Below are 23,362 nucleotides of genomic sequence, written 5' to 3'. Positions count from 1 at the left end.
TAACTTTGTCTTCAGTGCAGAGTTATTCTAGGGAGGGTTGGGTGGGTGAATTGAATAGATAGGGCTCAATATATACACATTTCACTAGGCATAGTTATTGTCACCTTCTCTGAAGGGCTAAGTAGTTACTCTTTTAAAAGGAGTTGAAAAAGAACGATCCTTTTATTCCGGTATAATGTTCTACTATCTCTGATGACCAGGACAGCTGTTTAGTAATTGTTTTTATGTTTCCAAATGATTAATATGTACTGTCTTCTTTATCAAACAAAAATATTAATGGCATTCAATAAATATTACAACATTTTAATCACAGAGATACTCTGTGAGTTTATGGCTGCCTAAGTGCAGTCTAACACTTAAACGCTTGGGAGGTCTTGGATGGCTTGTGAATGAACACAAATACTGTAAATTAGTTCAGATCAGGAACTGCAGCATATGCTACTGTTTTGTGTAAGTGTGCAGTTCAGGCTGTGCTTTGTCACTGTCTCCAACAGGCCTACAGTGTAACCTGCATGAGTATGTTTTCTTGTCTTTATTTCATTTCCTTGTCTTAAAATGGGCAAAAAACCTTACTATATCTAAGTGTGAAATTCCTTTATGGTAAATAGGCACTTCAAATGCTATTTGAAACACTCTTTAGACATTGCACAGTCTTTCAGAATATTTCCCAATGTAACATTCTTTTCAAGAGACAGACGCAAACAATCTCATGAAAGACAGATATTCTAAAGCTATAAAGAAGGGACAAATTCTTCTGTTCTAAATTTGGATAACCAAACCTGGACAACCTTCTCTTCTGCAGAACTCTATAGCTCTGCCTCTTTACATTATGAATTATTTTCTCTAGGTGGCTGAGTCCAGTGCTGTTACCCTCAAGAGTTCAACAAGCCACTGATGTTTTATGCAGATTATTTTCTGCCGTTGTTTTCTTTCAGTCCTGTCTGTGCTGCTCTTTGTATTTTTCCATACTGTCTTCTTTCCATGTCAGCCAATTACCTGGTGATCACTGACGCTTCATCTTGCAGTAATACTTTTCTGAAATATAATATGAGTAGTAACCAATCAGATTTCTGTATACACAGAAATGTCTGTATATGAAGAGAAAGGAAAAAATTATCTTTCTGCTATCTATTATATCTGCGCATAATGCAGTGCAGAGTGGCACAGATGATGTTAATTTAGAGCTAACTTGTGTAACAAGAACAAACAGCCATATTTTGTTCAGATCTAACTCGAATACCTCTACACAACACTGCTTTATGTTGTATGGGCTTACTGTTGATCACCAGTCACCTGCAAGTTCTCCATTTGGGATATGTTGTTAACAAGCTCAAATAATACTGTAATTTTTTAGTTTCTGAGGCATTTTACATTGTGAGTACAAATTATCTCTAGCCCTGTCTCATCGTTTCAGACTTCCCAGTCCATCAGTTTAGCAAGATGCAGGGTTTGTCTGCAGTGCTACAACATTCTTTTGTCATTTGGTTTGATAATCTCACCTATTTACTTAAAGAAAAAACAGAAGTTAACATTTGTCAACTAGAAGTTCTTGTAAATAGTCTAGGCCCTGAAAGAGGCACATATTATAGATGACACAGAGCACATTCTGTTTCCTGTTCAGTCTTTCATGAGCTCAGTAATCATGGGCAAGTCACTAAGTCTCTCTGCTTTCCTTTCATGCACTGGTGAAACAGTTGTGGTAAGAATATGCTAAGATGGTTTAGATAACTTTTCTAAAGTCACTGAAACCTTTGGAACTGGAAGTTTTGTGCAAGTCATTCTATGGGTGAAGCTGAGGAGCTAGTAATTTGGATAGGATAACAAAACAGAGTAAAATTAATGGAAACCAAGACATAATTTATATTCTATATCAGTTAGAAAACGTCATTGTAAAAATTCAGGCAGTCTGGTGAGAAAGATAGTTTAGATAGCATCAGGGAGCAGTTCCATAGCTGATTTGTGGTAATACATCACTGACAACATCTGTATCTGTGTCCCTTTCCTCTTACAGTATCGGTCAGGACGGGATCCTCAGCGAGGCTCAGACAATGTTTCTAACAAGTCTTCGGACAGTGATGTCAGCGATGTCTCTGCTGTGTCACGGACAAGCAGTGCGTCACGTTTCAGCAGCACAAGCTACATGTCTGTCCAGTCAGAGCGTCCAAGAGGAAACAAGAAAATAAGGTGAGCACAAGGAGCTGCAGTGCCAGCCACAGCCATGTAATTTAAGTAACTGAATATTTGTCAATATTTGCATTTGAAATTAATCGTTTGTCTAGGTTGAGATTTGTAGAGAATTTACAAAGTACTTGTTTAAATGTCTTTTTCATCTAATGTTTTTGAAGTCTTCATGGTATTTGTTTTTAGCCAAGTTTTGTCATCTTGGGGTATACTAGCAGACACTACAATAACAAGCATATGCTGTCAGCACACATTTGACACACTTAGATTTTCACTTTCTGAAAACCATTTTTAAAAATACTTAATATGGCTGAAAAGACAGTTTAACTTGAAAAATTGTGATGGTAAAGTCAGAGACATCTTAATTTCTTTTAAACTGGAGCTGCTGAACTTTCATAGACTCTTGTTTAATACTTAACACTAGTCCAACTTAACTGTAGACATACAACCACTAAACTACTCTTCAATAAGATGTGTTGAATGTGCTCATCAAAATGTGCTGAACATAGTGTGTCTGTGAGCAAAACACAGTCTCCTCTGAGCCATGTGCACACATAGAGGAGCTTTGGCTGTAGAAGGAATGAAATATCATTTTTCTTGGAAGGTGTGACTCACCTGCGTCTGTCATCAAAATTCAGTGTCAGCCTATATTAACTTGCAGAAAGTTGTCTTTTTGAAAGAAATAGTGCATTTGAAAAGATTGTTTAAACATCTGCTTATGAGAGCATTGTTAGGACCCCATTGTTTCTGTCATAGAGTTTTGTGGACATTTCTAAATGTGATGTATTGCCATGCAATTTTTGTTTGAAGAAGGACTTAGAGACTGTCCTAAGAAAACATACCATGGTTCTGTAGTGTATGCTGGAATTTTAGACAGCATGGTTTAAGTTATGGCTGCTTCCATCTTTTTATTGGATTTCTTTTGCATTTCCTTTATTTTGAGTTCATGCGTGCTCTTCTCCATAATCTTATTTTTTTTTTCTTTTTTCCTTTTGCATGCTTTTTGCAATATTTGTTGACTTCAGAAGCACAAGGGATATAGAGGGGAAAAAAGAGGGAGGGCTGGAAGGGGATGAACAAGATGGAGTATTTCCTGAGGAGGAAGAAAAAGAGCAGGAGGAGGAAAAAGCAAAGGAGCAAGAAGTTAATGGAAAAGGGGAAGGGCAAGAGGTGACAGAGAACTGTGATCAGGAGGAAATCAAAGGATCAGGGCATGATGAAAAAGCTCAAGAAGACCAAGCTGAGGAAGGGAAGGAGAATGACAGGTAAAATGTACTTCTGTTTCTATAGACCTTCTTCCTCCTGTACCAGAACCCTACTTGTCTTCCCCCCCCGTTTTTTTTTCCCTTTGCTTAGCTTATAGTCTATGTTCTCTGTGGCTTTTTTTTTTGTTTGTTTTCAATTATGACACTTTAAGCAAGTTTCCCTCTCAACTTCAGTGACCTTTTTTTGTATACCAAATGGTGCACTAACTTGACTCGTTATGCATGCAAATACAGCATACTATTTATTAAATTGGTTCAGACTAGAGTTTGGGTTTGACTGTAATAAACAACAGGAGCTGTAAGATTCCTTGTTATAATCCCTGCTTGACTTACTATTTCAGGGAAAAACCTTTTATTGGGTCATATCAATATCAAACCCATCTTTACTTTCATTTCTGGCAGCACTAAAGAAGAGAATTTGGATTTTTTTTTTAAATCTTTTTTGTGTAGGTCGATAAATGTGCATATTGTTTGACAATAGACGTGGATAATCAAAGTCTTCCCTGTTTTTGTTGTTCCAATAACTGCCATGGGCTGATGTATTGTGGAGGAGTCATGGGCCACTGCTGCTGTATTGTGTGCAGAAACATTTCAGCACGATTTTTTCTGATTTTATTAGATAATATTCTAGATTTATACATTTTAGCACAATTCCTTTGAAACTTGACTTTTAATGTAAATAAGTGACATTTTGTATTGCAAAATCTATGTAATTTGCATTAAGAGAAAGACAATATTTCTTCCTTCTTCATTAGCAAAAAATTAGCTTGAAGTTTGCTGAATACTTTTGAACCCCTTCTCACCTACACAAGAATGGCAGAAAATCTCAGAAAACAATACTTTCTTTAAACCTGCTAGTTCTGCACTACCTATAGATAACATGCTTGTAAAACTATGCTCATGCATATTTGGGTAAATGCAGAGCACTCAATGTCAATCCACTTTCTTCCTTTGCTACAACTTACATGTGTATGTGCCTGCAAATTCACACGCACGTGAACATGCACAAAGCAGAGGTGATACTAAAAGAGAATCAAGATGTGTAGTGTCCATTCTGGGCTGGTATGGGCCAATATAGCCATACTACTGCTTTTATACATGGAATGTCAGCATTCCTTCTCTTGTGAGCGCATTTTAGAGTTCAGCAAAGTTACTTGTTTAGAAGCAGCTGCCTTTAACACTGCCTTGGCATACATCTTCCAGGAGCCATTGAATGGAAGTCTGGGAAAGGATGTTTTAAAGACCTTTTACTTTCCTGGCTCCTACTACTCATTAATTAAGAATGACAAGTTTAATGGATCTGGAAGTCATGCTTCTCAAAAAGCATAACCTTATTTCTGGTTTCCAGCTATCACTCAGGTTATTCTTCAGCAAAAATGCTGTCCCTCACAGAAAGTAAAGTTCTTTTTTAGTAACAACTTCTTGTTTCCTGTGCCAGCTTGTTTCTCTGCTTGTTAGCTGTTCTCTGCCTTCAGGAAGAAGCAGCACAAGTTCAGGAGTCCCTGCTTGATAGAATAAGATATTATAAAATGACTGCTGTGCAGTGACTTTGTGTTCGATTTTGGCTCCCAACAAATCAGCCTCTAGTTTTGTTTCCTGCTATGCCCATTTTGCCTACTTTTAGTCTGTAAGTTATGAATAAAAAAGAAAGTTTCTTATCTACCTTCCTTTCCTATGGTAGAAGAAGTGCTCATCTTTTTAATATTTTCTGAACATTCTTCTAACAGCACTGTTTTAGTCCTGTATAGGTACAGGTGTATATATACATACGTATATATACACACATAGTTATGTATGTCATCATATTGAAATATTGTCATTTGTATGTTCAGTTGACTAACCTGGCAGCAGGATCAATCCTAAGAGTTGTTGTAAATTTGGTGCCTTCTGCTTACTTGTTTGGCAATTTATAAGATAGAGTTTTCAGACACAATCACCAAAACATCACTTAATAATTAAACATCTATGGTATTTGAGAAACCCAACAGAACCAAAGCAGACAGTTCATGCATTACAGAACAGTAGTTAATTATCATCTGTTTTTTGAGATCTTGGGCATCAGGAAGGCCTGCATTACAGACGGAAATTGTCGATATATATTTTTACTTCAGAGGTACATCTTCAGTTGAACAGCAGTCACCTTTGCTCTGGGCAATCTGGAACACAGAGGCTGCTCTCAATCAACCCACCATCAAAAATTAGCTCGTTAAGGATACATCCTACCTCTTGATGTCACTGTGCTTATATACTTTATGAGTTATGGTAATAGTCACACTAAGGACTTTAATCTGCTGAGATCATAGGTGGATTCAGTGTATCTTAAACACCTGTGAAGACAGATATCCATCATGGTTTCATCTCATGCCTGTTTTAAAGAGTCTTTCAGTGCAATAAAATGCTTTAGCTTTTGGAGCACTGGAGCACAATAAATCAATGAATTTTTTTTTCAGAAATAACTGCAGCATCAGATTTTGCCTTCATTAGACCTCGTAAAACTAAACCTTGGCATATGGTTCACATATAGGGAAAGCATAATTATGTTCTTTCTTGGCAGTACATGTTAGTAAACAGAAAGCATGGATCAAACTTCCCTGTTGTGATTTTTAAGGATTCCTTATGTACAGTTCCCTGATGTTATTTCGTGTTCCAGCTCCCTGATGACGTCAGGGACAAAAAAAGCCCTCTTAGAGCTAATGTGTGGGAATTCATCACTTTTATTGCAGGAAATCTGTTTAAGACAGCTCTAAATCTTAACTTTCCTTAGCATTTTTTTTTAAATATCAGTCCTAAGGTATCATAGAATCATAGAATAGTTAGGGTTGGAAAGGACCTTAAGATCATCAAGTGCCAACCCCCTGCCATGGGCAGGGACACCTCAAACTAAACCATATCACCAAAGGCCTTGTCCAACCTGGTCTTGAACACTGCCAAGGATGGAGCATTCACAACCTCCCTGGGCAACCCATTCCAGTGCCTCACCACCCTAACAGGAAAGAATTTCCTTCTTATATCCAATCTAAACTTCCCCTGTTTAAGTTTTAACCCGTTACCCCTTGTCCTGTCACTACAGTCCCTAATGAAGAGTCCCTCCCCAGCATCCCTATAGGTCCCCTTCAGATACTGGAAGGCTGCTATGAGGTCTCCATGCAGTCTTCTCTTCTCCAGGCTGAACAGCCCCAACTTTCTCAGCCTATCTTCATACAGGAGGTGCTCCAGTCCCCTGATCACCCTTGTGGCCCTTCTCTGGACTTGTTCCAACAGTTCCATGTCCTTTTTCTGTTGAGGGCACCAGAACTGCACACAATACTCCAGGTGAGGTCTCATGAGAGCAGAGTAGAAGGGCAGGATCACCTCCTTCGACCTGCTGGTCATGCTCCTTTTAATGCAGCCCAGGATATGATCCTAATTCTGATTGTCATGACAATTTTGTTTTATCATATGAATACACAGCAACTGTAATGACAGAGCAGGATTTCACTGTTCTACACACACTGTTGAAATACAGAAGAAAAATTCAACCCCTTTTCCAAGCACATAGAGTCTGTCATGAAATGATGTAGGAGTCCAGAGATGGAAAACCAGGAGAATTAAGAAGTGTTCCACATGACAGGAGCTGGTTACCATACTGGGCTGGGGACAGCTTGACATCAGGGTTGATTTAAAGAAAAAAGATAAGTTAGCTTTAGGAGTGTTTCTGCAGAGCTCTTTTCAAGCATTAGAGGCAATGTTGAAAAGCATGAGGTGCTTACTAAAAATATGTCAAATGGATGATAGGGCAAATCTGATGAGCAGCAGGAGTTGATCTTTCAGTCTTGAATGTGAGAAGATAAATGTGATAGGGTACAACTGCTAAAATACTGGAAAATAAAGATGAATTATGTACAACTGGATTAAAGACTCTTCAGTGGTGTCAGGCAATAGCATGAGACACAACAGGCATAAACTAAAACATGAGAAGTTCCACCTGAATTCAATAACTTCCTTACTGTGCGGGTGACTGAGCACTGGTATAGGTTGCCCAGAGATGTGACTGTAGTTGCAGAAGTGATGAAAGCAAGACAAGTTTCTGTGTTACTTTCTAAAGGGCTATGCTAAAGCATGTTTCTGTGCTTTGGGGAAAAAGCCAGTGATGACCAGGTGGCCGGAGGTAAGAATAAGGAAGGAGGTGTGGGAGAAAAGGAAATCAGAAGATAGCATCAAATCAAACAGTTGAGGAAGATATCCAGTGAGAAATTCCTGCATTTATGACAGGAGCAATAGAAGAGAAATGTATAAAGAAGAGAATGCAGGGACAGCACAGAGAATTGGTCGTGTGTTTTGCTATGTATTGGAAGAAATCGATGACATCACGTGTGAAGAAAAGTGAATGCTAAAGGACAACTGAAGAAATGGAGGTGGTTAAGTAGAAAGATGACACAAGAGGAAAGAGAACTTGTGATAGAAAAAGTCAGCTAGGATGTAAATTTGTAGAGGCACTTGAGGACACATGAAATAGAGTGCGGGATGTAGTTTTAAGTAATGGATTTCTTCAGATACAAACCTTTTTATCTTCCTAATGCTTCTTCATGCTCTCTATGCCCCTTCCCTTCTTGGGTTTAAAGATTCATTTCAAATTCACTTTAGTTCTTTTTTGTGTCATTCAGTAAAAAAAAAAAAAATCTTTAAAGAATTTAATTTCTAGATTTTAAAACTGATTCCTGATGAGTATTTGTTCCTTAGCTTTTCATTATATTGTAATCTAGTATTTCAGTTTTTATGAGTCTTCCACTGTGATTGAAGCTATTGCCAGTTAAATGCAGTGTTTTGCAAAGCTGGATGAAAAAGCAGTCTGTGCAAGCTCCTTGGAGTGGAAACCAATAAATGGTTTTGAAAATGTGTATTCTGGTAAAAATGTCAAAAACTGTGACTCCGACTGAGAATCCATTTTCAGTGTGCATACGCTGTTTAGTTTCTTAAAGCTATTTCAGAATTATTATAATGATTGCTCCAACTGCACTACTAGATGAGAGAAGTTAATTGTGCCTAACCTTTCTAGCCAAATAGGCCATATGGTTTTAAGGGAAAGCTGTAGCATGAGACTTTTCCCCCTGCATGATCAGTTCTTTAGCACAGCTGCAGTACAGGCAGTCTTTGCTCCCAGTAATGACTGATAGATGGATGGTTAGATAGATAGATAGATACAGACAGACAGGCAGGCAGACACACAGACACACAGATAGGTTTGCCCACTGTAATTTAGAATCATAGAATCATAGAATAATTAGGGTTGGAAAGGATCTTAAGATCATTTAGTTCCACCCCCCCTGCCTAGCCTGTAGCTGTGCGTGGGATTGCTCCTACCCAGGTGTAGGACCTTCCACTTGGCATGGTGTCGTGGTTTAAGCCCAGCCAGCAACCCAGAATCACACAGCCGCCCACTCACTCGCTCCCCCCCCACTTCCTCCCCCTGCTCCTGGAGGGATGGGGAGGAGAATCGAACGAACGTAACTCCCACAGGTTGATATAAGAACAGTCCAGTGACTAAGATCAAATCACTGCTGCTGCCACCATTAGTAATAATGATAAGGGGAATAACAAGGGAAGAGAATACAACCACTCACCACCCACCGACCGATACCCAGCCTGACCTGAGCAGTGATCTCACCCTTCCAGGTAACTGCACCCAGTTTATATACTGGGCATAACGTGCTGTGGTATGGAATACCTCTTTGGCTAGTTTGGGTCAGGTGTCCTGCCTCTGCTTCCTTCTGACTTCCCCTCCTCCCTGGCAGAGCATGAGGCTCACAAAGTCCTTGGTCAGAGTAAACATTACTGAGCAGCAACTAAAAACATTGGTGTTATCAGCATTGTTCCCAGGCTGAAAGTCACAAACACAGCACTGCACCAGCTACTAAGAAGGAGAAAAATGGCTGCTACTGCTGAAGCTAGGGCACATGTTTAAACTTCATAAGGTTGGCATCAGCCCACCTTACAAGCATGTCAAGGTCCCTCTGGATGGCATTCCTTCCCTCCAGCGTATCAACCAAACCACACAGCTTGGTGTCATCGGCAAACTTGCTGAGGGTGCACTCAATCCCACTGTCCATGTCACTGACAAAGACGTTGAACAAGACTGGTCCCAACATTGATCCCTGAATATATATAATATATATAACATATAATGGACAGAGTCTTTGTACAAAACGCAGCAACTGTATTTTGTGTTCCTCTAACATAACCTTCTGCTTACTTCTGACTAAAGAAGCAGAGAGCTGCTATCCTGTTGCAAATCTCTGAAATCAAGGGACCTAAAATGAAACTTTTTTTCAGTATGATTGCATTAGTATTATTGGGCTGAGTAGAGTCTGTCAGCAAATTCTTGCCCCATTTGAAGCCCAGATTTGAAGCTACCCCTTTTGGATGTAAACTTTTCAACTTTAGTATTCCAGAGTGAGGAAAGTCTTCAAAAGTCGTAAATTCATATAGCTGCTGAGTCTGTAGCAACACACACCATCAATAATTTGACCATTTGGATTTCTACACTTTTGTGGATAACATACAGAACAAAATTACCTGTGACTTCTGGAAATATATTACTGAAAAGGGTCCAAAATATCAGTGGTTCTGAAAAGAATTATATGAATTCATATACTTGTTCTGAAATCTGTACTGAGAGAAGAATACAAATAATTTAATAAATATAGCAAATTCACCTGTTTGTAAGTTATTTGTCACCATCTATCAAATCTTAGAGGCTCATTTTTTCCTGCTATTTTGGAGTAAATGCCAAAGATGTAGAGACTCCTTTACAATTAGTAAACTTATTTTGATACACTGGGAAAAATAAAGTAATGAATTTGGAAGTGCACATTATTAAGAGGTGAACAGTGAACATACCTCATTTGAAACAGCCTGCAGCTTTGATATATGGTGCCCAGCAGGAAACTTGGATATTTTTTCTTTGACAGCAACGCAGTATCATTGAGGCTGATCCCTTTCCACGAAATGCAGCCTGCATTTTAAGCTCTAATGAGTCAGATCTGACCTGTGATGCAGAAAGCACTGATGTACTCCTGTTACTGAAGGTTATTTAAAAACAGTGCATCAGCAGTTTAAAGAAAAAAAAAATACAAGAGGTGCAGATGGGAAACCCTGTAGACATGCAGGAAAGCATGAATGAAGAGAAAAATCAAAACGAGGATTTGAAACAAATACAAATGTTGAAATTAGGTTTTTCACTTCTAAATTAAAAAGGTATTTAAAAAAGACTCATTTTCTGAAGATATTTAAAACCAGGTGGAATCATAAATTCTTCAATAGGCAGACATTTTTATCATTGCATATGATTGAACACAACAGGTCTGCAATAGCAGCAACTAACAAGGGAAAGTGTAGAGTCCTGCATCTGGGCAGGAACAACCCCAGGTTCCAGTATAGGTTGGGGAATGACCTGTTAGAGAGCAGTGTAGGGGAGAGGGACCTGGGGGTCCTAGTGGACGACAGGATGACCATGAGCCAACACTGTGCCCTTGTGGCCAAGAAGGCCAATGGCATCCTGGGGTGTATTAGAAGGGGGGTGGTTAGTAGGTCGAGAGAGGTCCTCCTTCCCCTCTACTCTGCCCTGGTGAGACCCCATCTGGAATATTGTGTCCAGTTCTGGGCCCCTCAGTTCAAGAAGGACAGGGAGCTGCTGGAGAGAGTCCAGCGCAGGGCAACGAAGATGATTAAGGGAGTGGAGCATCTCCCTTATGAGGAAAGACTGAGGGAGCTGGGTCTCTATAGTTTGGAGAAGAGGAGACTGAGGGGTGACCTTATTAGTGTCTATAAATATATAAAGGGGGAGTGTCACGAGGATGGAGCCAGGCTCTACTCAGTGGCAAACAATGATAGGACAAGGGGTAATGGGTACAAACTGGAACACAAGAGGTTCCACTTAAACTTGAGAAGAAACTTCTTCTCAGTGAGGGTGACGGAACACTGGAACAGGCTGCCCAGGGAGGTTGTGGAGTCTCCTTCCCTGGAGACATTCAAAACCCGCCTGGACACATTCCTGTGTAACATTATCTAGGTGTTCCTGCTCCGGCAGGGGGATTGGAGGACCCTTCCAATCTCTAGCACACTGTGATACTGTGAACTAAGGGTGGGGTAGAAACTGATCAAAAGCCAAGGAACTGAATATTGAAGCTCATCAGGCTTTTCATTTTTTGATATTATGATTATGTGGTTCTGTCTTAGTGCTATATGTTTTCACTGGTTTTACCTGAGCATTATTTTAATAGAAAAAAGATTCTGTAAAATTAATATAGTTCATGTTCTGAATCCTCTAAATTTACTTCATTAAAAATAATTAATAAGCTTATCACTTTGCCTTCTAAAACCAAGCATAAACTCCTTCCTGTTACTTCATAAAAGTATTTCTAAAACATAGTTATTAGGTTTGTGCCAGTGCATTTGAAACACATTGCCAGACTCATCTCACCAGTATTTTATTTTAACCAAGGGTCAGGGACCCAGTGCTTTTCTGACTATTGTGTACTTAATACCTATGCTAAGATGATGCTCCAGTGGTTTGCCGTTGCCCATCTGGCTGATTTTAATGTTATTTGACGAAGCATCTGAACAGTACTGTTGCTGTATCCGCATGGTATTCATACTTAGATAAGTCCATAATGTGCTACCTAAACAAGCTGGGAGATGTGTCATGAGGTGACTCCTAGTAGGAAATAGCCAATATATTTCCCTACAAATACCTCTGGGATCCCAGCAGTTCCCAGATCACAGCCATAACATGAGAACATTTATTATGGAGGCCTATGATAAACAAAAGGAGCTTTTCTCCAACAAGCATGATGTGCAAGGTGCACCTTGCCTCATCAAGGAGTTCTGATCATAGACCAGTCCTCCCTGGGTCAGAAAAACAAAGTTCACAGATTTATGTTCAGAAAGGTGTAAGCCATGTTTCCTCACATTTTCTTTTTATGATGGTTTTAATTTTTCTGTATGCTTTTCTAATTTCCCCCAGAGGCCCAGTGTGACTCAAAGTCATTTTGTCAAAGTGACAGAAGTCAGACAGGCAAGATCGTGATGTCCCAGATAATATTTCTTTGGTTGAGGTAATTATGGCTTCAGATCTCTTGCTCGTGTCCATTTATCTCTCAGTCCCAGAAGATCAATTCCGAGAGATGCTATACATTTGCGAGATGTTAGCAGTGCCTATTCTGACCCTGATTTTTTGTAGTCCTCAAGCAACCTGAATTTACAAGGAATGAAGGAAATGTCAGAGTTACTTTGTTCCTTAGTTGCCCACTGACATACATATACACATAAGCAGTACAACAAACATGAGCATACACATATAGTACTAATCAAAGCAATCCAGTCTTTCGTGAGTGAAGTGTAGGTGAAGCTGTAGTGAAATCCATTTTGACTGCAGGTATTTTTTTAAAACAAAGTACTTTTAGGACATCTGGCTCTTCCCTGTGTATTATGTGATTTTCCCTTTAATGTAATGTCACAGTAGCACATCCAGTTCCTGAATGTCTATCTTCCAGCATTTTCTAACTCTCAGTGTGTTCTCTAAGAAAGTCTTCCATATAACTAATTGCAGTTTTGCAAGTAAAGTTAAATCATGGTTCCTCTTACCCTGAGGCAATGCATGATGTCTCTTACCTCTATATATTTTTGAGCATTTCTGCCTTCAAGTCTGAATTTTTTCTTATTTTCCCAACTTGATTTTTCATTATTTCTCTAATGTTTTAGGTCTTGGAGAGGTAGTGGATTTAAAGTTTGGTTCATCAAATCACTGATAGCTTTTTATTTTATAGAGTTCTTTTCTGCCCTTCAGGGAACAAATCTGGGCAGCGCTAAGCAAGTTTGCAGTATAGCTTGTGAGTTAGTCAGCAATGTTAATACAGAAAACAGAATGACCTTTATCTTCAATTTCTGCAGGAAGACTGTAATTCAACAGTATGTCTGAACAAGCACATAACATTCAACTTTCAGGTTAAGTACATACAATGTGCATTTCTGTAAGGACACTCTCAGGTAAATCTGGTTGCTCACGGTGGGTTTTAATTTGGCAAGCCAGTTGTTAACCTATTTTTACAAATGCAACTGCTTCTTTGCCAGGCTGCGTTAAAGAAGATGCTTTCTAATCTCAAAGATTTTGGATGTTGTTCAAAGCAACCTCTGCCTTTGTTTGGAATGTACTTAATTTGTTGCCAATCCTTCAGAGCTCATATTTACTGCTTGTATTTACATATGAATAGGAAAGCTGGCTAATGCAAGAGTTTTAGAACTCAGCTAGTCTTCTTGGTAACTTTCTTTTGTTTTCACACATAGTAAATAGCTGGTTTAGTCCACTGTCTCAAAAGAAGTTATCACTGCAAAGATATTCACTACTGTTAGCTGAGTAGTAAATCTCCTCTGTAACTTTGTAAAGGAAAATTTGAAAGTTTATCATCAGTTTATTATCAACTGCTAGTATTCAGAAACAGTTATCTGTTACGGTGTTTTTTCTGCATCACTCATTTATGTGATTATGTTTGGTAAGTACTTCAATGGCCTGACCCCAAACAATTTTGAAATTTAGTCCTATTAAAAAAAAAAACAACAAACCAACACTAGGTATGATATGAAAAAAGGTATACATCTATTAATTTATAATAATAAAACAGTGTGCAGAGCTTGCTATCTATCAGAGTGGGGAAGATCCAGTTCAAGTCAACCTATGCACTGTAACAGGTGAGGTAATTCTGATTTGTAATGAAAGAGAGCATTGAAACAGACACTTCATGTAAAACTATTGTTACTTTTATTTTGAAATGTGCGCACAAGTTTTCCTTGAATATTAATATACATAACAAAACACATTGTAGTCACTGCTTTATTGTTTCCTGCCAACTTGATTGTTACAATTTCAATAAAATAAACCTAATAATTAAGTCAGTCCAGTAGGTATTAGAGATTTGTATCACAAATGAGTTAACTTAATAGCTTTTGGCCAAGTGAATCTCAGGAGATGAAGTCATCATAATTTCAAACCTCCAATGTCTTTCTTTGATGTGAATTGGCAGATGAGTGTGTGCATTATCTGGAAGCATTGTTCCCATGGAAGTATTATTTCTTACACCACAGCTGTCCCTATAATGCTTTTTTTGTTAAATTTCTTGAGCAAGTTAATGAAATGAGAGCCTCTCCAATTGAGTTAAGAGGTGTATTAAAAATGGCATTAAGGTTCTTTTCCTGCTTGTAAAAAGCTGTAAACAAAGTCTTCAGTGGGTCTTCCAGTGTCACAAGAGAAAAATATCTATTACAATGATTGAAAAATTGTTAAAATTCTTTCCCTAGAACATCACTGCACATAGTTGTACTCCACACTTGGCAAAGTCCATTTTTACTACTGCAGGTGTTTCATTTTCTTTAGGGATTGTCACAAGAGAACTCAGCTAAATGACAGGGAAGTAGTGATTTTGACTTTGCATTGGGAAAAAAAACAAACCCGCAAGATCCACTAAATGACGTCGGAGTGAACCTGATACTCAAACACATACACTTTTGACAGAACAACAAGATTACATATTTTCGTTTCCAATTCTCCTCTAAAGATGACAAAGAAAGTCCTCAAAATTCCCATGAACAATATACAGTACAATGGAAAGTATTGATATCATAGAATCATAGAATCATATCTTCTCCTTTGCATGTAAAAATACCAATAATATTGTAGATTAGAAAAATGCCTGTGCTTCATAATACTGGTTTTATTAAAGTGCTGCTGTTGATAAGTGGGAAAAGAATCAAGATTTTCATAGAATCATAGAATCATAGAATAGTTAGGGTTGGAAAGGACCTTAAGATCATCTAGTTCCAACCCCCCTGCCGTGGGCAGGGACACCTTATGCTAAATCATACCACCCAAGGCCTCGTCCAACCTGGTCTTGAACATTGCCAGGGATGGAGCATTCACAACCTCCCTGGGCAACCCATTCCAGTGCATCACCACCCTCACAGTAAACAATTTCCTCCTTATATCCAACCTAAACTTCCCCTGTTTAAGTTTTAACCCGTTACCCCTTGTCCTTTCACTACAGTCCCTAATGAAGAGTCCCTCCCCAGCATCCCTATAGGCCCTCTTCAGATAATGGAAGGCTGCTATGAGGTCTCCACGCAGCCTTCTCTCCTCCAGGCTGAACAGCCCCAACTTCCTCAGCCTGTCTTCATACAGGAGGTGCTCCAGTCCCCTGATCATCCTCGTGGCCCTTCTCTGGACTTGTTTCAAAAGTTCCATGTCCTTTTTATGTTGAGGACACCAGAACTGCACACAGTACTGCAAGTGAGGTCTCACGAGAGCAGAGTAGAGGGGCAGGATCACCTTCGACCTGCTGGTCACGCTCCTTTTAGATGCAGCCCAGGATACGGTTGGCTTTCTGGGCTGCAAGCGCACACTGCTGGCCCATGTTCATTTTCTCATGGACCAACACCACCAAGTCCTTCTCCTCAGGGCTGCTCTGAATCTCTTCTCTGCCCAACCTGTAGCTGTGCCTGGGATTGCTCTGACCCAGGTGTAGGACCTTGCACTTGGCATGGTTAAAATTCATAAGGCTGGCATCAGCCCACCTCACAAGTGTGTCAAGGTCCCTCTGGATGGCATTCCTTCCCTCCAGGGTATCAACCGAACCACACAGCTTGGTGTCATCAGCAAACTTGCTGAGGGCACTCACTGTCCATGTCAGCGACAAAGATGTTGAATAGGACCAGTACCAACACGGATCCCTGAGGGACACCACTTGTTACTGGTCTCCAGCTGGACATTGAACCATTGACCACAACACTTTGTGTGCGGCCATCCAGCCAGTTCTTTATCCACCGAGTGGTCCATCCATCAAATTGATGTCTCTCCAATTCAGAGACAAGGATGTCATGTGGGACAGTGTCGAACGCTTTGCACAAGTCCAGGTAGATGACATCAACTGCTCTACCCCTGTCCATCAGTTCTGTAGCCCCATCATAGAAGGCCACCAGATTGGTCAGGCAGGATTTCCCCTTAGTGAACCCATGCTGGCTGTCACCAAGCACCTTGTTGATTTTCATGTGCCTTAGCATGCCTTCCAGGAGAATCTGCTCCAAGATTTTGCCAGGCACAGAGGTGAGACTGACTGGTCTGTAATTCCCCGGGTCATCCATTTTCCCCTTCTTGAAAACGGGGGTTATATTTCCCTTTTTCCAGTCTTCGGGAACTTCACCTGACTGCCATGATTTCTCAAATATGATGGCCAGTGGCTTTGCAACTTCATTCTCCAGCTCCTTCAGGACCCGCGGATGGATCTCATCAGGACCCACGGACTTGTGCACATTCAGATTTTTAAGATGGTCTCGAACCAGATCCTCTCCTACAGTGGGCGCAAGTTCTTCATTCTCACAGTCTCTATGTCTGCCTTTCAAGACTTGCGTGCTGTGGTCAGAGCCTTTGCCAGTGAAGACCGAGGCAAAGAAGTCATTCAGAACCTCAGCCTTCTCCAAATCCTGTGTAGCCAGTTCTCCTGAGAGCTTCCTGAGGGGGCCTACATTCTCCCTAGTCTGTTTTTTATTTGCTATGTACTTGTAGAATCCGTTCCTGTTATCTTTAATACCTCTGGCGAAGTTTAATTCTAACTGGGCCTTAGCTTTCCTAACCTGGTCCCTAGCTTCCCGGACAACATCCCTGTACTCTTCCCATGCCACCTGGCCTTGCTTCCACTTATTATAAGCCTCTTTTTTCATTTGAATTTTCCTCAGGAGCTCCTTATCCATCCAAGGAGATCTCCTGGCCCTCCTGCTGCACTTCCTTCTAGTTGGGATGCAGCACTCCTGAGCTTGTAGCAGGTGATCCTTGATTTTCATAATTTTAGTCTCACTTAGAAATTGGTAGAATAGCATTTTCATTTATTCTTTTTATAATAAGTGGTATTCTTTGTAATTTACTAGTGATCACATAGTCATTGGGTATAATGATTCTGCATGGCTCCCTGTGCTGCTTTCTGCTATGGAATGTTATGTTTAAGGGCCAGGAGCTGATTTAAAAGTCAGTTTAATAGAACTTTAGCAGTACTTTACTCCTGCAGAACTCCTCCTGATGTGATGTCAACTTACCAGGTTAGTGCAGATGGAAAAGGAAGTTTTTTCTACACAAAATACCTTTCTTTTCAGTACGTCAGTGAGGAAGATGATGGAAGGAAAATCACGAAGAGGTAGGGACAAGAGGAAATGCTGAGTAGCAGTTATGGGCTATGGGAAATGACCGTTCACTTGTCAAGTCACTAGCTAAGCTACACAGCTGGTGTTCCTGGGACTTATGTTGAGCTGGCAGATGTGAAATCTTCCCTTTCCTTGTCCTGGACTTTACAAACAGTTGCTTGCCTTCTTGGTCAGATGGAAATGGTCTGTATAAAGCAGGAGATAACAAGACTAAAGCAAAGATCTCCTTATGAGATCGGCTCCTCTGCCTCCCTTCTATGAGGATTTCCTTAGGTACTTTATGGCGTTCCCCTCTGCCTATGCATCAACTCCAGAAGGGATCATTTTCCAAGTAGCCAGTCCTAGGAATTATATTCTGGGAGAGTTCTCTGCCAATGTTTTCTAATCTTTCTGTAATTCAGCACATATATTGTCAAAATGGGGAGAAAAACAAGGTAGTTACTGATTATCTACTATAATAGGAGTCTGGAATACCTTGAGAGCATATCTGATCCCAAAGAATAATTACACTCCCTGTTTGAACAGGGTCTCTGCAAACACATCTTGAAGATTAATGTCTTCAAGAAATCCAAAAATATAAAACTGCCTTTTCTAGAAAGCCATGTATGAATAGCAGAATTGTAATTGCTTGCTGTTTTTCTCTGAAAGTATTCAGAAAAAGCTTATGAGCTAGAATTGGCTATTAGAGATCAGAATTTGAAACCTGAGATTTGTAGTAGTATCAGTGAATTTAAGGCTATGTCTATACCAGTAAGTTAGAGAGGGCCAAGACATAGATCATCCATATTGTTTAAAAAATTTCTGTCCTTGGCATAGCTTTGTGCTGGACACACCAATAAGGTGCCCCTGATTCAGCCCAGGTACAATTCAGGAGGTAGGACGGGTCAGGTTCGGTTTCCTCTGGGCAACATGTCTGAGAAAACCGTGTTTTGGGAAAGATGTAAGCTAGCTGTGTGTATGCAGGCTGTCATGGTCAAAGGACAGACCTAAGCCGTCTTATTAACTACTATAGGTATGGAACAGGGGTCTTCAATGATGATAAGGACCATATTAAATTTCCTGCTATAGATGTCTGTCAGTCTGAGTGCCTTCAGTTGGCTAGCATGGTATAATTTTAAGAAAAATATATGTTGTACTCCACCATTGGCTTTAAATAACAAATATTTATGGGTATCTTACTCTAATTACATTTCTAATGCCTTATTTGTTTTGAAGAACAAATCTTGTTTGTTGTCTCATGTTTGTTTTGAAGAACTTCTGCTTTAGGTTTGAAAACCTCTTCCTCTCAAGTTCATCCATAGTGTGGGTGGCCACAGTTAAAGTTAAGAAAATGCACTGTAAAATACATAGGAAGCTGAGATGCCCAACTTGACCCTGACTATCTGGAATAGTTATCACTTGGTAAAGTACAAAAATACTTAACATCTCTCTTGAGTTTACTTTAAGTAGACTGTTTTCATTGATGGTCAGAGTTCAGGGTATGTATTACACTTAACTGTTAAGCTGTTACTAATCATTTAACTTGCATTTGAGTACCCCTCTGCTTGTTTGTGAAGCGATTACAGAGAAATGCTGTATTTTAGGAATGGTGTGCCAAATTACTTCTCACAACTGAGAAAAACTAGAACAGCAAGTGATTGAAGTGGAGGACTGAGTAGAGAATTATCCTTTTCCTCTGTTCACTGGAAAATTGAAGTATCTGACTAGATACTTACACAGACAGAGATCTGTCTGCAGTTCTTGGTGTCCTCAGATGGTTTCCTGGGTTTAGGAGTAACGCAGGAAGTTTCACTCCCATGTAAGCTTTGCCCATCACCCTGGCTTGGCCCCTTAAGCAAAAGTCAGTAGCCTGGCTGCCCCCTTCCATCTGATATTGCTGTACTCTGTGGGCTGCCACACGGCTGGGGTTCTGTGATTATTTGTTCTTTTCTTGATTCTAGTAAAGAGTGGTTATTATGAGATTATGTACATGTTATTAGGACTAGCATAGTTGATTCTTTTATTTATTTTTCCCCCATCTGGCTACATATTGTCTTTGCAGAGGATATTTTTCAGTTTAATATCTCATAAGGCACCTTGAGAACACTGTTTTTAGTGTATATGTAGTCATTGACTCATATCATCTCATAAATTACTTTTATTTAATGTCACTTTTAAAATATTGTTGTACATACTTAACTGGATGTGTGTGATTATGTTTGTGCACATATAAAGGAAACTTCCTGTAATTTCTGATTCCTGTTACGAGAAAAGGTTGTAGGATTTACTCTGTTTTACTCTGAAGTCCATCTTTCTGTTATCTCAGAAAAGAAGTAAACCTGACATACAACATCCAGTTATGCTGAGAATAATTTTTCACACTGTCAAAAAGCAGACTCGGTATAAGGGTAGCGTCACTGGTGATGATACCAAGCATATACCAAGAATAATTACTGAGTGAGGGTTTGGCCAGAAAAGGTTCAGAGTGCTGATGAAGGAGGTTCATGACCACTGCAGATTTACTGTGAGGCACTATAAGCCACTCAGAACTCTCTTATGCTTTTATTACACTTATTATACTCTTATGATACTAACTAATAGTACTTATTCCTCAAAGGGGTTGTTGTGGTTTTTTTTTGAGAGAGGAACTGAGAAAAAATAAAGCCACTGCTATGGGATGGCTTTCTCCAGGATCTGGTTGCTAGCTGGGAGCATGACAAAGATATCTTTTCTGCTGCTTTTAAAGAGAGAGAGTAAAAACCCCAAACCTTTAATTAAAGCAAATATTTTTAGAAATCTACAGGAAAAAAAAATACAGTTTTGTGAATGAGCTTTCATTAGCCGTTTGTACTGGTGTTTGGTATATGCATACAAATCTAAATGTAAATCCCCTGTTCCTTATTTGAATTCTCTTGCCTACCTTTTTCAGTTGGTCAAAAGAATGTGTCAAAATGAAGTCTGCCTCACTGTTGGCAGGTGTACACAGCAAAACTTCATTTTATTATACAGAGCCTTTAGACAGCAGCCAAGGAGCAAACTTTTGTAATGCATAGTACTTTCATAGTTAATTTCATAGTGAAATTATAGCAACTTCATTTGAATGCCAGCCTTTTTAAGCACACTGAATTCTTTAATAAGGGTAATTGTTGTAATCCATTGCTCTTAAATAGAATTATACTTCGTGGAAAATGACACACGAAGCAGCTCAAAGGCACATTAGACTCAGGAAATGGGCACTTTCTCCTCAGGGTTTTTTTTTGTTTGTTTTATGAGAAAACAGAATATTTCTGTTTCACCGCTATGATATAAGCCCTTTCTTAAATGTTAATATTGCTTATAAAGCAATGCCATAATTACTATTTTCTATACGACAAGAACCCACTGATTTCCTGGAATAATTCTTGAAAAATAGATCATTGGAATAGTCTGTTCTGCAAGCAGTAAAACTGTTAATTCCTTATCAGTCTGTGTGTGCAAATGAGCTCCTACGTGAAATAACAAATATTCTGTAATGACTTACACTACAGGCTTTCCCAAAGGGGCATTCACAAGATCTCTCCAGGGATCTGTTTTCAAAATAGTTTTAGAAAGTCAATAGCTCTAGTTCTCTGCTCCTGTGTCAAATTTGAACTAATTTTATAAAATATTCAAAAGAGACCTGACAGAAAACAAAGTTGCATTAATCATATTTCGTTAGGGAACTTGGGTTCAAAATAGTACTACTGGTTAAGGGGCTCTAATTTCCTGATTTTGCATAAGATCAGGTTGATGATACTAGCTTTTCCTACTACTGTTCCTCCTAGATCTCTAGTATTTCTTATATGCAAGATAGTGTTGTTACTGAGAACTAGTTTTTGTGGCATCTTGTTTCTGGGAAGTAATCCCTAACAGTGGTAGCTTGAAAGAAAATACAGCAGGTGATGTTATCATGGTAAGTAAGTTACCATAGTGCTAAAAAGACACCGAAATACAGACCCTCATTTTTTGTCTTCCTGCCTTCCTCTTTATCCACATCCTATCCCACTCCTTCCTTACCTATAAATGTACCAACATGAGTTAGTATGCGCTAATATATAACACCGAAGAGATTTAAAAAAGAACAAGAAAAAAGCTTTCAAGTTTCCACTGTGTTCCAGTCTTTTGGTATTGTTTGTCCAGGCAAGGCTAGTATGGCTCTTTTTCAGCCTTGTTTTGTGCCTCTCCATCTGTTGATCCAAACTCTCATTCTCCTTCATATTTATAACTTCCTTGAGAAGGACACTCAATATTTTTTTGTCTTGATGATTTATTTTTCTGTAAACTAGCTCTTATGCTTTCCTCTGGGTTGTGGCTTAGATCCAAACATTTTGTGCCTTCATGTATAGACAGCAGTCAACTAAGAGCAGAGCACTTTATGGGTACCTCTCAGATACCTTAAACAGCTGCACTGTTGTTTGAAATCCGATGCCTCATCCCAAATCCCGTTGAATCAGTGAGAAGAGATTCAGTTATCCCTCAGCTTTTGAGGACGCTGCATTAATTCCATAGATAAGTTTCTACCAACAGAACATATACTGTAAAACTTCATGAAGAAGCAATAAAACTTTCATTTTTTGAAATAGATTCAGGCCACTGTAGGTAAGGGGAAAGGCCTATGGCTATACTCACTAAAATTTATACTAGAGCTCCAGGAATAGCCTTTGCAAATTTTTGAAAATCTATTTAAAAAAATAAACATTGGCTAAAAATTGTTAACTTTTACATACTGGTGATATAGCACAAAATAATTTCCCTTGGTTTCCAGAAGTTTTCCACTGTTTTGTGGAATGTCTGAGTCTGTATCTCATGGGACTTTTTAGTGAGGTGCACTGTACTGAACAAAATAAAAATGATCCAAGTTCTCTGCAAGAATTTCACTGAAATATTCTCTATGTATTCTCAGGCCCACATGTGCTCCAGAGTTTCCAGGTCTGGATGTTTGTCCAGACTCCTGCCAGTTACATGTCAGGGCAAAATTTGTATAGGTACTGATGCCATCATTGTAGTTTGTCATTTCTGTGCAAAGGAAAGGACCTTTAGCCAGGACCCCCAGGGCATGCTGTGAAATGCTGTGGCAGATCATTTAGATGCAACCACATATAGCATGTAGAAACAGTCTATAAATGTATACAAAATGTATATTAAATTCCACTTTATCAGTAATGTTTATCCATCTGTGTTACATAGCAGCCAAATACCTATAAAATACAGGTATTTGTTGCTGAAGCAATGGAGCAAAGAATGTATGGCTGTTCATTACCGTAGGATGACTGAGCTAAACCAGGTTACTGAAAGCATCATTGAAATGTCTGGATCATAGAATCATAGAATCTTAGAACAGTTAGGGTTGGAAAGGACCTTAAGATCATCAAGTTCCAACCCCCTTGCCATGGGAAGGGACACCTCACACTAAACTATGTCACCCAAGGCTTTGCCCAGCCCAGCCTTGATCACCACCAGGGATGGAGCATTCACAGCTTCCTTGGGCAACCCATTCCAGTGCCTCACCACCCTTACAGGAAAGAACTTCCTCCTCATATGCAATCTAAACTTCCCATGTTTAAGTTTTAACCCATTACCCCTTGTCCTATGTTTAGTACCAAAGCTAAGCTGCTATATAGAGGAATATAAATTATGTATGTGAGGAGAAGAAGGGCAGAGCACTGACTGCAGAACTTAAATTTCCCAAGCAAAGAATATACATA

General features: G+C 39.4%; 1 protein-coding gene across 49 annotated transcripts in view; it reads left to right on the top strand.

Annotated features, from left to right (window-relative positions):
- Positions 1–23,362, top strand: part of RIMS2 (regulating synaptic membrane exocytosis 2) — a 457,644-nt gene that overhangs the window by 384,445 nt on the left and 49,837 nt on the right. For 31 of the 49 annotated variants that reach the window (XM_061447907.1, XM_061447901.1, XM_061447897.1 and 28 more), the window contains 2 exons: positions 2,012–2,184; positions 3,207–3,446. The exons of 17 other annotated variants lie outside the window; for them this stretch is intronic. In XM_061447907.1, coding sequence (XP_061303891.1) covers positions 2,012–2,184; positions 3,207–3,446 — 413 coding nt within the window. The remainder of the gene's footprint in view (positions 1–2,011; positions 2,185–3,206; positions 3,447–23,362) is intronic. One more of the 49 variants, XM_061447916.1, reaches the window with a different exon arrangement.

Source organism: Pezoporus flaviventris, unplaced genomic scaffold (genome assembly GCF_033815535.1).
Source record: "Pezoporus flaviventris isolate CSIRO_AGI_PZ_B2104156 unplaced genomic scaffold, CSIRO_AGI_Pfla_v1 ptg000007l, whole genome shotgun sequence".
NCBI classification, from domain to species: Eukaryota; Metazoa; Chordata; class Aves; order Psittaciformes; family Psittacidae; genus Pezoporus; species Pezoporus flaviventris.
This window is presented reverse-complemented; position numbering and strand designations above follow the sequence as displayed.